This window comes from Xenopus laevis, chromosome 7L (genome assembly GCF_017654675.1).
Source record: "Xenopus laevis strain J_2021 chromosome 7L, Xenopus_laevis_v10.1, whole genome shotgun sequence".
Lineage (NCBI taxonomy): Eukaryota > Metazoa > Chordata > Amphibia > Anura > Pipidae > Xenopus > Xenopus laevis.
This window is the reverse complement of record NC_054383.1, coordinates 101,230,630-101,244,409: the sequence shown is the minus strand read 5'-3', so window position 1 is coordinate 101,244,409 and position 13,780 is coordinate 101,230,630. Positions and strand designations below refer to the sequence as shown.

Sequence of the window (13,780 nt, the reverse complement as noted above, 5' to 3'; positions counted from 1 at the left end):
ATTTACTTTAATATATACAGTAGAACCCCCATTTTACATCCCCTGATTTTAAGTTTACCCTCATTTTACATTGTTGTTTTGTGGTCCCACCTATATTTATGCATAATACGTTTCCCTGATTTTACATTTTCCTGGATTTTATATAATTTTTTTCTGGTCCCCTGAAAAACGTATAATGGGGGTTCTACTGTATACCAGTTTGGTAAGATTCTTTAATATGCCACTTAATATGATATAAACTATCTGTTGCTTAAATATTCATTTTGGGGGTAAAGTTTTCCTTTGTGAGTTGTAGCTCGACATCCCAGTCAAAAATACTAAATATCAAGTAAGTACAGAATGTGCATTTTCTGGCATTACAACCTAGGCATCCCAGACAAAAATACTAAATATCAAATAAGTACAGGATGTTAATCTTCTGACATTAGAGCACCTCCTCTAAAGGAAACCGCTCAATATTCACTGGCATAGTTATTAAAAGGGTGCTAATAGATTTGATAGAAATTTGATAAATATCCCTATTAGATTAGGCAATCTACACCCACCTGGCCCCACTCCCTATACAAACAAACTCAGCCGACCAACTGCTGCCAAAACCCCACCACTTTTTGCAGCAGCTTAGCCCACTCTCCATCAATGTGGCTCCAGATGGGAGTCCTGCTAGTACAAGAACAAAAGAATCACCAGACACTCGACAGCAGGTGAAGCGGGGCGAACCCCTGAGTGTTTAATTCAAGTCTTGTGATGTAACGTTTTGGGGGTGGACCCCTTCGTCAGACATGCAAAGTAGCGTGCACACGCCTCATAAATAGCCCTCATAATTAAGAACAATTACAACATGTTAACAATGCAAAGCAAAAACAATAATTTACTAGTAACCACTTGTGTATTACATAATATGATAAAAGATAGCATTATGAATAAAAAAAAATTGTGAAAAGACATTATGAATAAAAAACTGTGGATAAAACCATCCTGTGATCCGCATATATGTGAAAGTATCCAGTGTTTTCTTCTTTTCCATTATCAGTTAATCCAACATGTTAATGCAAGATACAATATTGCCTAAAAACCAGTGATAATAAAGTTAAAAACATTTACACATATCAAAAAGAGTACAAAGTTTAAGAACAACAATACTAATAATAAAGGAAAAGGAACTACTTCACCCTGAGTGAAAACTTTCCCTGGTCTTAGTCTCGTTCACTGAAGGGGACAGGCCCGGACTGATAACCTGCCTATTCGGGCAAATGCCCGAGGGGCCGCTCTGTCCTGTGTTTAAATGGGCTGCCTGATGCAGCACTGCAATCATTAAACACTGCGCCCGTTTTTCTAAGCTGCAGGTATTTTATTTTTTTGGACTGCCCTGCTGCTCAGACTGAGGGGGAAGCACAGGGCCGGCACACCACTCACCACTAGGACCCAGGAGCAGCTTTTCCTTCCTGCACTTCTGTTACAGAAGTTTGCCCCGATCGTCTTCCATCTGAGGCCCGCCTCCTGCTGGTGATCTTCCTTTGTCAGGGGAGAGCAAACGAGCGCCAGAAAAGCAGAACAGCTAAAGAGCTGCAGGCACCCTCACATTGATCTGACCTGCCCACTGTTCCACTGTCTATTTAACTCTGGGCTCTGGAAAAACTGGGTAAGTTAGTGGCTGGTTTATGTTTTTACCTATTGTATGTATATGACATGTTTTTGTGAAAAAAATAAAAAACACTTTGGAAAAAAAAAAGTTTGTGGCTGACTGCTTTCCAGATTCCCCCTCTGCCCTCAACCCCCCCACACCTAAACTGTGTGCAGGGAGAATAGTGGTTAGAACTATAGCATTTTTACTCAAACTACTGTATCTGCCAGTGATAATTTACTCTTCCACTTTCCCAAGCACTGCCTTTCTGTATGTGTGTGTGTGTATATATATATATGTGTGTGTGTGTTTATGTATGTAGTTGCTGTACCATGTTAGCCTGTAAAATATATATGCGTGTATATGTATACTGTGTATATATATATATATATATATATATATAGTTCAAAAGGACCCGCACTCCATGGTTAGTGAACCATCAATATTTTATTTCTCAAACTTGTGCTTCCAAAGTTTCGGGCCACATTAGGGCCTTTATCAAGGACCTTGATCTTCCATGGAGTGCAGGTCCTTTTTAACTATACATAATGCTTTGACCCTGCACCCTCACTAATGGAAGACTGGTTTGGAGTGCAAGCGTTTAATTTGTGATATATATATATATACCAATTATTCTCAGACCAGCACTCCCTGTTATAAAAGTCAATCGTTTTATTGTTACATCGTATCAATGCCCGACGTTTCGGTCCCTATTGGGACCTTTTTCAATATCCTTATATATATTATATATATATATATATATACAGTCCGCCAAAGAGCCCAGCACTCACAATAATAAAATAATGTGCCTGGGTGCAGCATCAATAAATAAACTCTAAATCCAGCAAATAAGATCCGTACTCTCAGGTCTCAAAATAATAAAAATTATAAAATAAGTGATTGAACAATACATTTTTTATTATTTTTAAGACCTGAGAGTGGGGATCTTATTCGATATATATATATATATATATATATATATATATATATTATATATATATATATATATATATATATATATATATATAATATGTGTGTGTGTATAAGTAAAAGGCCAGCACACATTTATGCGTGGGCTGCTTTGATTTTTTTTGCCAGGGCTGATTTTTACTCCCAGTCCCGGCCCTGGAAGGGGATAAATGAAACATTGTAACTACAACAAATTAGGTACAGGAACATAATAGATACAAATAAAGATTTATAAGTAACAATTCAAGTTAAACTCCTTGTTTAACCCTTGTGGCTGTTTTGCCTGTAGCAGCCATATCCAGAAGCACTCCTTTTGTAATAGTCTCTTTTTATTTCCTTCTGGTTGCTGCCACTTACTTTTTCTAAGATTTGCCATCTCAAATTGATAAACCTATGTCCCTGTGGTGAAAATGTCGTGCCAGATTAGTTCTTTTTTTTTTTTTCCTCTGACCCTGTTCTTTCCTCCTCTTTGGGGGGTACATGGGTTGCGGATAACTGATTTGTGTTAGTTTAAATGTATTTTTAATACTTCTGCCTGTCTGCCCTATATCCGCCAACGGCCACGCGGGCATTTAATACAGTACACAATGTTAGTACTGTCACAAGTAAAAAAAACTTTGACGTTAATGTTTCTTTCTTGTTACAGTGTAAAATATGAGTGTTCACAAAATGAATCCATAAATGCATTGGCATATGCTGGTGCTTTGGCATCAGAAAATCCTGAATTGTTAACATGTTGTAATTGTTCTTAATTATGAGGGCTATTTATGAGGCGTGTGCACGCTACTTTGCATGTCTGATGAAGGGTCCGCCCCCAAAACTTACATCACAAGACTTGAATTTAAACATGCAGGTTCGCGCCGCTTCACCTGTGTCGAGTGTCCTGTGATTTCTTTTTGTTCTTATAACATATTGGAGAGGTGCGACCTGCTCTTCGGACACCAAGCGTAGAAATTGGAGAGGCTGGGAATCAGGAAATCTCTTGTTGTAACTACAAGACCTGCCATACCCACGTTGGAGGCTTGGAACTGTGGGCCACCAAATATTGTATGAGTTTGCCTTGTGTAATACTAAGGAACATAATGTTTAGCGGAGAGTTTAAAACTGAAACACTTTATGGTGAGATTGGGTCCCTGACTTGCAAAGGTGTAAAATTATGTATAAAAAATAAAGAAAAGACAAAACTATGGATTGAGATGGTAAATTTGATCTATAGCGGTAATGGGACAGTTGCTGAGACCTGTTAGACAAAGCACACCATAACAAGTGAACTTGCATTGGGTACCAGGTTCCAGTAACTGAAATTAGATTCAGCTTTCTCTATTACTGTATTGTATTGATGGATGTTTAGAAGTGCAGGCAATCTGCATCAAACGGAAAGTATTTGAGTATTGTCTGAAAGAGGAATAGTCGGAGCCTATGCAGGTATCTAGTAAGTGAAATCTAAGGGTCTGTCCAACAGGCAGATCGGGGAGCTTAGCTCCGCCAGGCCGACAAATCTCTTCTTCGTGGCGACTAATCTCCCTCGAAGCCTGCCTTCCGCCAGCTAAAGAATGTAATTGCCTGGGAGCACAGGGCGCTTTGTTTTCGCAAGGTCGCCCATAAGTTTCCTCGTGGAGGCAATTACGGACAATCTTTCGGAAACCGAAGGATCCGTGTGCCTGCTCCCAGGAGTTTTAGTAATAACCCCCTTAATGTCATTAAAAAGGTGGGAGTGGTTAGTATATGACAACGTGGATTTGCTTCTCTTCCACATAAAATAGTGTCTGACGGGGGGGGATATTATGTTTTTTTGTTCCCAAGTTATGGTTCCCAGGTACTGAGGGGCAGATTCATGACCAGGATCGAAGTTGTTGTTTTTCTTCCACTAATAATTTCATGTTTCTTCAAGGATTTAATTTTTGGTCAGAAAATACCATTGTTCCGGTGAGAAAACACCAACAACAACACTTTTTTCACGTTTTTAAAAAACAAGAAAAAAAAAAATTTTCTCTACCAAATAAAAATAGCTAGATGACAGAGTCCCTTAAATTTAGTCTTTAAAAGTTTCATATTTTTTCCATCAGTTCTAAAGGGATACGGTCATCGGAAAACAAGTTTTTTCTAAAACACAGAATCAGTTAATAGTGGCTGCTTCAGCAGAATTCTGCCTGACATTCATTTCTCAAAAGAGCACAACAGATTTTTTTATATTTCAATTTGAAACGACATGGGGTTAAGATATAATTGTCAGTTTCCAGCTGCCCCTCAATGTGACTTGTGCCTGCCACTTTAGGATAGAACTGACTTTCTGGGCAGGCTGTTTATTTCCTACTTAGGCTATCCACACGGGGAGATAGGACGCGTTTGCCATCCGGCTTTTTTCAAGGCTTAATCTCTGATATTAGGGGACTCCTCTAAAGGTAAAACCACTCAATATTCACTGGCAATAGTTATTAAAAGGGTGCTAATAAGATTTGATAGAGAATTTGATACAATATCCCTATTATAAATTAGGCAATCTACCACCCACCTGGCCCACTCCCTATACAAACAAACTCAGCGACGGCACTGCTGCCAAAACCCGCAACCACTTTGCAAGCAGCTAGCCCACCTCTCCATGAATGTGTCCGATGGGAGTCCTCAGTAACAAGTACATAAAGAATCACCAGACACTCGACAGCAGGTGAAGTGGGGCGAACCCCTAGCGTGTTTTAATTCAAGTCTTGGATGTAACATTTTAGGGGTGGACGCCCTTCGTCAGACATGCCAAGTTAGCGTGCACCACCTCATAAATAGCCCTCATGAATTAAGAAACAATTACAACATGTTTAAACAATTCAGATTCCCTGAATGCAAGCACAACAATGCTTGCCAAAAACAATAAGTTTACTAGTACCTCCACTTGTGTATTACATAATATGAATAAAAGATAGGCATTTATGAATAAAAACAATTGTGAAAAGACATTATGAATAAAAAACTGTGATAAACCATCCGTGATCCCGCATTATATGGTGAAGTGTCCAGTGCTTTCTTCTTTTTACATTATCAGTTAATCCCAACATGTTAATGCAAGATACAATACTTGCCCTAAAAACCAGTGGAGTTAATAAAGTTAAAAACATTTCACATATACAAAAAGAGTACAAAGTTTAAGAACAACCAATACTACAATAAAGGAAAAGGAACTACTTCCCCTGATGAAAACTTTCCCTGGTCTTAGTCTCATTCCACTGAAGGGGAATAATGAAAACATTGTAACTGAACACAACGAATTAGGTAACAGGAACATAATAGATACAAATAGAGATTTATAATACACAAAAGCCATAAATACTTGTAATTATATCCCTTATAAACGGTGAGTAGTGATGTCATACAGTTTATAAACGGTGGAGTAGTGATGTATATTCTGTTCACATGACTCACTAATGTGGTGTATGTATAATAAATAAGTACCCCCAGTTGTAAAATATGAGGATATTATAAGTTACCTCGGAGTTCACATGACCTGTATAAAAACACTCGGCCATTCGGCTCGTAGTTTTTATATGGTATGAAAGCCTCCCGTAACTATAAATCCTTATATTTTACAAGAGGGGGTACTTTTTATTCACTATATAAGTAACATTCAAGTTAAACTCTCCTCGTTTAACCCTTGTGGCTGTTTTGCCCTGTAGCAGCATAACAGAAGCACTCCTTTTGTCAATAGCTCTGTTTATTTTTCCTTGTGGTTGCTGCCACTTACTTTTTCTAAGATTTGCCATCTCAATTGACAAACCCTGTGTCCCTGTTGGTGAAAATGTCGTGCCAGAGTAGTTTCTTTTCTTTTTTTCCTCTGACCCTGTTCTTTCCTCCTCTTTGGGGGTACATGGTTGCGGATAACTGATTTGTGTTTGTTTAAATGTATTATTAGTGTTCACAAATGAATCCATAAATGAATTGGCACATGCCGGTGCTTTGCATCAGGAAATCTGAATTATTAACATGTTGTAATTGTTCTTAATTATGAGGGCTATTTCTGAGGCGTGTGCACGCTACTTTGCATGTCTGATGAAGGGGTCCGCCCTCAAATCATTACATCACAAGACTTGAATTAAACATGCAGGGGTTCGCCCCGCTTCACCTGCTGTCCAGTGTCTGGTGATTCTTTTGTTCTTATACATATTGGAGAGGTGCCGACCTCTCTTCTGGACACCAAGCTTAGAAATTGGAGAGGCTGGGGAATCAGGAATCTTTGTTGTAAGCTACAAGACCTGCCAGTACCCCACTGTTGGAGGCTTGGAACTGGGGGCCACCAAAAGTGTATGGTTTGCCTTGTGTAATACAAAACATAAGTTAGCGGAGAGTTAAAACTGAACACTTATGTGAGAGTTGGGGTCCCTGATCTTTGCAAAGGTGTAAAATTATGTATAAAAATAAACAAAACTATGGATTGAGAGGTATATATTTGGATCTATAGCTGTAATGGGACAGTTTGGCTGAAGACACTGTGTACAAAGCACCAATACAAAGTGACACTTGCATGTGGTCCAGGTTCCAGGTACTGAAATAATTCGGCTTTCTCTATTACTGTAATGATTGATGGAATGTTTAGAAGTGCAGGCATCTGCATCAAAGGAAAGTATTTAGTATTGTTGAAAAGGAGGAATAGTAGGGAGCCTATGCAGTATCTAGTAGAGTGAAGTGTAAGGGTCTGGCCACACAGGCAGATTCGGGGAGATTAGTCGCCAGGCGACAAATCTCTTATTCGTGGCGACTAATCTCCTCAATCTGCCTTCCGCCAGCTAAAATGTAAATTGCCTGGGGGCAGGCACATGGAGCGCTTTTGTTTTCCGAAGTCGCCCAAAGTTTCCTCGTGAGGCAATTACGGACAACTTCGGAAAACAAAGCGATCCGTGTGCCTGCTCCCAGGAGTTTAGTAAATAACCCCCTTAATGTCATGTAACAAAGGTGGGTGTGGTTATGACATGACCAACGTGGATTTTGCTTCTCTTCCAATAAATATGTCTGACGGGGGGGATATTATGGGGTTTTTTTCCAATGAAGGTTCCCAGGTGACTGAGGGGCAGATTCATGAAGGATCAAGTTGTTTTTTTCAACATTAATTCATGTTTTCAAGGTTAATTTTTGGTCAAAAATCCATTGTTCCAGTGAAAAAACACAACAAATTTTTCAAGTTTTTAAAAAACATAAAAAAAATCAAATTTTTCGAGATTTATTATAACCCTACCCTAAAAATAGCTAAAATGACAGAGGTCCCTTAAATCAGTTTTAAATAGTTTTCATGATGTTGAGTTTTTTCAGAGGGTATTGCCCGAAAGTTCAAGGTTTTTTCCGCCAAAAACTCGATCAATTAGAGTTTTTGGGTCGTCAACCCCCGACCTTGCTGATTCATATTTTTCCATTCAAGTTCTTAAAGGGATACTGTCATGGAAAAACAAGTTTTTTTCTAAAACACATCAGTTAATAGTGCTGCTTCAGCAGAATTCTGCACTGACATTCATTTCTCAAAAGAGCAAACAGATTTTTTTATATTCAATTTTGAAATCAGACATGGGGTAAGATATATTGTCAGTTTCCCAGCTGCCCCAGCCATGTGACTTGTGCCTGCACTTTAGGATAGAACTACTTTCTGGCAGGCTGTTATTTCTCCTACTTAATGTAACTGGAGCAGTCTCAGTGGGAGCTGTTATCTGGTTACCTTCCCATTGTTCTGTTGTTAGGCTGCTGGGGGGAAAGCGAGGGGGTGATATCACTCCAACTTGCAGTACAGCAGTAAAGAGTGGCTGAAGTTCATCAGAGCACAAGTCACATGACTGGGGCAGCTGGGAAATTGACAATATGCCTAGCCCCATGTCAGATTTCAAAGTTATAACTAAATGCAATTGTCACTGAAAGCAGCTTATATTGGCTACATTGCTTGTTCTGAGTGTAAGTAGCACAATAGCAGCTGATGAACAAACGTGGAGGAAACTGATGTTGTGCTACATTGTTTCACGAGTCACAACCAGGGAAAAGAAATAATAACTCATTCTGCTTTCCAGTGCAAATACAGTTACAAATGTATAAATGCTGCTTCCATTGCGCAATAAAAATGTTTTGGGGTAAGATTCCCTTTAAGCAGCTAAACTGGAGCAGAATAAGCAGCACAAAGTAGTCCCTTATCAACGAACCGCTATGGTAACATGGCACAATGGCAAAGCTACTTGTACCCTCAGAGCGAGTGTTCAGGCAGCTGAGCTAATTTCCCAGTCCCTTCTATCTTCTATCTACACACAGACACACGTGACGTTTCCTGCATGCCTTCTGCTTCACTTCCGCCAGGTTCTTGCAGGCAATCCCGTACTTCTGCTCGCTGTGTAATGTCCTGGTTCTTAACACCGGATCTTTTTTCTCGGCGGAGGTACAGCTACTATACAATTCTTATCTCCTGACACGCATGCTCACTCCTTCCCTGCGCTCTGCCGCATAACCAAGCGCTCCGGTTCGCAGCCGAACTCCATCTCCCAGAATGCTTTGCTTCAAGTCATTTCGCGCTTGCGCAGTACTTGGGTTGTTGTCAAGCGGTGGTTATGGAGATGGGAGAGAAGGAGCGGTGGAACGGGGTCGGTTCTGTGTATCGCCTCTGGGACTCGGCTGCTGATATTTTGTGCAGCGATTAAAACTCAGGCCTTGCGACAGAAAGTCCGTCAGGCCTTAGGAGCGGTGAGGTTTGTTTTGTGCTGTGAATAATTCTGCTTGAACCGGGGGGATTATTGCGTGACCTGAAGGAGTTCCCGGCATTCGCCGCTTCCTGTCTCGTAGCGTCAAGGGCTTTAGAGTCCGGGTAAGTGATTTGGGCTGAGGGCGCGCACAGTTGCCTTTATGTCGGTTCCAGCAGGTTCCATGGGGCTGTGGGGCGTTACCTGCTGCTGCTGCTGCTGCCCATCACTTTTCATGCCTTAATACATAGCGAACAGTTCCCTTTGCCGGAACACTGGGCTCCTCCACTTCCACACAGGCCATTGATAGGGGAACTAGCGGTACATGAACATTCCATAGAAGCTTCATCATCACACAAATAACATGGTTTTTTTAAATGTCATCAATTAAAAATTCTAAACCATTTCTGAAATATTCGAATTCCTTTTCAGTCTCCTCAGCATCTGCCTCTTCATTGTTTCTTCATGCAGGAGTTGTGAGTGTGAGTGTGAAGGACATCTCAATCCAACATCTCTTATAGGAGGCTCCTTTTGTCTAGAACATGTGTTACAGCTCACACTATTTGTTTGAAGTGGAATTAGTGATTTGAATCAATTCTAATACATCTGATCACAAAGGGACCCCCCTATAAGATCTATTGGATGTAACTGTCAGTGATTATCTGACACCCAACTGCTGCATGAAGAGAGAATGAAGAGAAACAGATGCTGAGAGAGGGATAGTGAGGATAAACTTTATTTCAGAAACGATCTAGAATTTTTAATTGTATTTACAAAGTTTCAGTACGATGAAGCTTACATTAAATTTTCGTGATAGTCCTTTAAGATCTTCATTCTCTTTATTTGTACGTGACAATGTTAAGATTGGAGAAACTTCTTCATTTTGATAAAACCTGAATACCCCTGTGTGTGTGTGTGTGTGTATATATATATCTATTAGGAATGCACAAAATCCACTATTTGGGATTTGACCGAACCCTTGGTGAAAGATTCGGCCGAATACCGAACAGAGTCAGGAAAGGAATCCTAATTTGCATGTGTAAATTAGGGGCAGGGAAGGAAATAACGTGACTTTTTGTCACAAAACAAGGAAGTAAAAAACTTCCCCTTCCCACCCCTAATTTGCATATGCAAATTAGGGTTCGGTATTCGGCCAAATCTTTCACAAAGGATTCGGGGGTTCGGCTGAATCCAAAAAAGTGGATTCGGTGCATTTCCCTACCCGCCCCTAATTTACAATGGATACACTGGGTGCTGTGGGGATTGCAAAGTTCTTAACCTCCTGGTCTTGCCTCAGGTTTGAACATGATTAATTATTTCCTCCATTCACTAAAGTTGGTTCTATAAAAAAATGAATATCATCTGATCCTTACAGTAGAAAAGGCCAGATGTAATTGTGAATATTGGTTGCAGGGCAGTTATCAAATGGAGTGGTATTACAAACAGATTATGTTTAATTAATTACCTGGTATGTTAGATTTGCATGCACTTGATTGCAGGTTGAACTGAAACATGTATTAGTGCAAGTAACTTTGTGAATAACATGTAAATGTATACAATTTTGCACCTGTGTAAATGACCTCCATTCTCTTAAACTGTGTGTGTGTATGTACCTACACATATGCATATGACTAACTCTAAATTTCCACCCTTTTTATTTGCAGGCAGTTTCTAGCAAAAACACAGACAAAAAGTCTCCAAAGAAGTTGGAAAAATGATGAAAAGGGTCTGATGGAATCTGATGAACAGGAACTCATAAACAAAACCGACAACACAGCGTCTAATGAAAGCAATGCTGGAAACGTTAATACATGTCCTTCTGCATCCCCCTTTTCTGATTTGAATGAGGTTTCACGTAATGGCTTAACAGATGACAGTGAGGATGGAGTAGGGTTTAGTCACAAAACGTCCCCTGAGCCCTCTAAAGTAAGAGAGGTTTATCTGAATGGCAGTCCATTTGTAGATGAAGACAGCAATCAACTGATGCCTCTGGGGCTCTTTTTTGAAAATGCAGATCTAATGCAGGTGAGTTTTCCTTGATGTCTATCAAACTTAATTTTATCATCCATCCTAATATATATTAATATTGCATTAGCACACTTGTGTAGTTATCTGTGGAGGTTCTGAGCATTATCAAATGTCATATGAACCACCAAGCTAATTGACAGGGTCATACGTGTGCAGTTCTACATAAACACACAGATTGACACACTTGATAAACGCACGCACTTGCACATCTTATCCCGAAAGAAGCTCACCTGCAAGTATGGCGTAGTACTGATGCTTTAAAGGGGTCGTTCACCTTTGAGTTAAAGGGGAAGAAAACCTAGTCGCGCAAACCCCCCACCCCCCCTCCCGTTTGTTGCTCCCTCCTCCCTCCCTGGCCTACCCATCCCGCTGGGCAAATGCCCCTAACTTGTTACTTACCCTTCTGCGCAGGTCCAGTCCAGGGAGTTCACCGACGACATGTTCTTCCACCCAATCTTCTTCCTGCTGTGAACAGCGCATGCGTAGTAGGATCAGTTCGCCGGCACGATCTACTGCGCATGCGCGTGACTTTTGGCGCATGCGCAGTAGATCCGTACCGGCGAAATGCTCCTACTGCGCATGCGCCAAAACGCAGTTCACAGCAGGAAGAAGATCGCGTGGAAGAAGATGTCGTCGGTGAACTCCCTGGACTGGACCTGCGCAGAAGGGTAAGTAACAAGTTAGGGGCATTTGCCCAGCGGGACGGGTAGGCCAGGGGGGAGGAGTCAGGGTGGGCAACAAACGGGAGGGGGGTGGGGTGTTTGTGCCGACTAGGTTTCCTTCCCCTTTAACTTTTAGCATGATGTAGAGAGTGATATTCTGTGACAATTTGCAATTGGTATTCTTGTTTTATTATTTGTGGGTTTCTTTGGAGTTATTTAGCTTTTTATTTAGCAGCTCTCCTGTTTGCAATTTCAGCAATCTGGTTGCTATTGGCCAAATTTCCCTAGCAACCGTGCATTGATTTGAATAAGAGACTGCAATATGAATGGAGGTCTGAATAGAAAGATGAGGAATAAAAAGTATCAATAACAATAAATGTGTAGCCTTATGGAGCATTTGTTTTAGATGGGATGGAGTCAGTGACCCCCCCCCCATTTGAAAGCTGGAAAGAGTCAGAAGAAAAAGGCAAATAATTAAAAAAACTATAAGAAATAAATTGTGTTGTCCAATTGTCCATCCTATAGCATACTAAAAGTTAACTTCAAGGTGAAGAACAAGATAATCAGTGGCACTGCAAAAAGAAACCAGAAGATAGTAATAAGAAGTATATAGTGACAGAAGTGAGACTATGGTGAGTAGCAGAATGTATAAATGGGAAGAAAAGCAAAATGATTAAAACAAAAGGAGGCTGCAGAAGCTGGAGATTTAGAGAACCACAAGGTGAACCACAGGAAGAGGTAAGAGGTATAGAAATATGGGGGAAAATGTAAACATGCATGAAGGAAAGGATATCTGGGATGAAAAATGATGTAAGAGAAGCACATAATAGAAATGCTGGAATTGCAAAGGGATAGTGGAGTGTAGGACAATTGGTCGGTACTCACCCAGACCTTTAGAACTCTCAAGTAGCAGGTGCACGTGCAAAGTTGTCCACTCCAACTGGCTTGAATACTTAAATGATACTGACACTAAAAATGTTCTACATTAATAGTTACCTATAGGTCACGTTGATCATTTTTTGCTGATAGTTCTGCTTAATTGTCACTTGAAGTTTCTAAACCTGACTGTTTTGCCAACCTGACTGTCCCTTCTTAACCTGTCAGTTTCTAATGCTAACGGACTCCTACGGCACAAATATAGCAGCCCCCTCATAGAGGAACAGGGTAGTAAGAAGGTAATGTAAAAGCACCAGGCAAATACTTTTAGGGCAAATTTATAAATAGTATTTAAAGACAATGTTATGATAGATAATAAAAATGGTTATTTTCTGATGTCCGTATCTCTTTAAGTAGTGAAATCACAGAACCATCCGAGTTTTGTAATATAAAAAACTATTTATTGGAATCCTAGCTCAGATCTCAGACTAAACTGTTTTATCTGAGATCTGAGCCAGGATTCCAATAAAGGCTTTTTATATTGCAAAACTCGGATGGGTCCTGTGACTTCACTGCTTAAGGGATAGTGGAGAAAAGCAAATAAGACATAAGGAAACAAGAAAACAAAAGCAGAGAGCATGGAACAAAAAGAGGTTAGAAGTATTTTGCACTTCACATTTTATATACACCTGCAATGTATATGGATGTGGGCCTGTGCCCTGAGGCACTTGTGTAACTTAGCAACAGCCTTGTACACATATCCCAATGCTCATGCAAATAATGGTGGAACACATGCACACTAACCCTCTATGGAGGATTCTAATCTGCTCTATCATTGTGTGCTAAGCCATACATAATGCATGTACTGACTCAGTTTTAATATATGTAGAGAAGTGTTATTATATAATTTATTTAAATAACATAGGGCACTGCCTTTC

General features: G+C 40.2%; 1 protein-coding gene across 4 annotated transcripts in view; it reads left to right on the top strand.

Annotated features, from left to right (window-relative positions):
• Nucleotides 1-8,416: 8,416 nt before the first annotated feature.
• Nucleotides 8,417-13,780, top strand: part of LOC121395584 (UPF0688 protein C1orf174 homolog) — a 66,187-nt gene continuing 60,823 nt past the window's right edge. For 2 of the 4 annotated variants that reach the window (XM_041569396.1, XM_041569395.1), the window contains exons 1-2: nt 8,417-8,978; nt 10,941-11,301. In XM_041569396.1, the coding sequence (XP_041425330.1) occupies nt 8,875-8,978; nt 10,941-11,301 (465 nt within the window). In that variant the 5' untranslated portion in view covers nt 8,417-8,874. Of the gene's footprint in view, nt 8,979-10,452; nt 10,574-10,940; nt 11,302-13,780 lie in introns of those variants that run through there. The other 2 variants (XM_041569394.1, XM_041569397.1) reach the window with 2 other exon arrangements.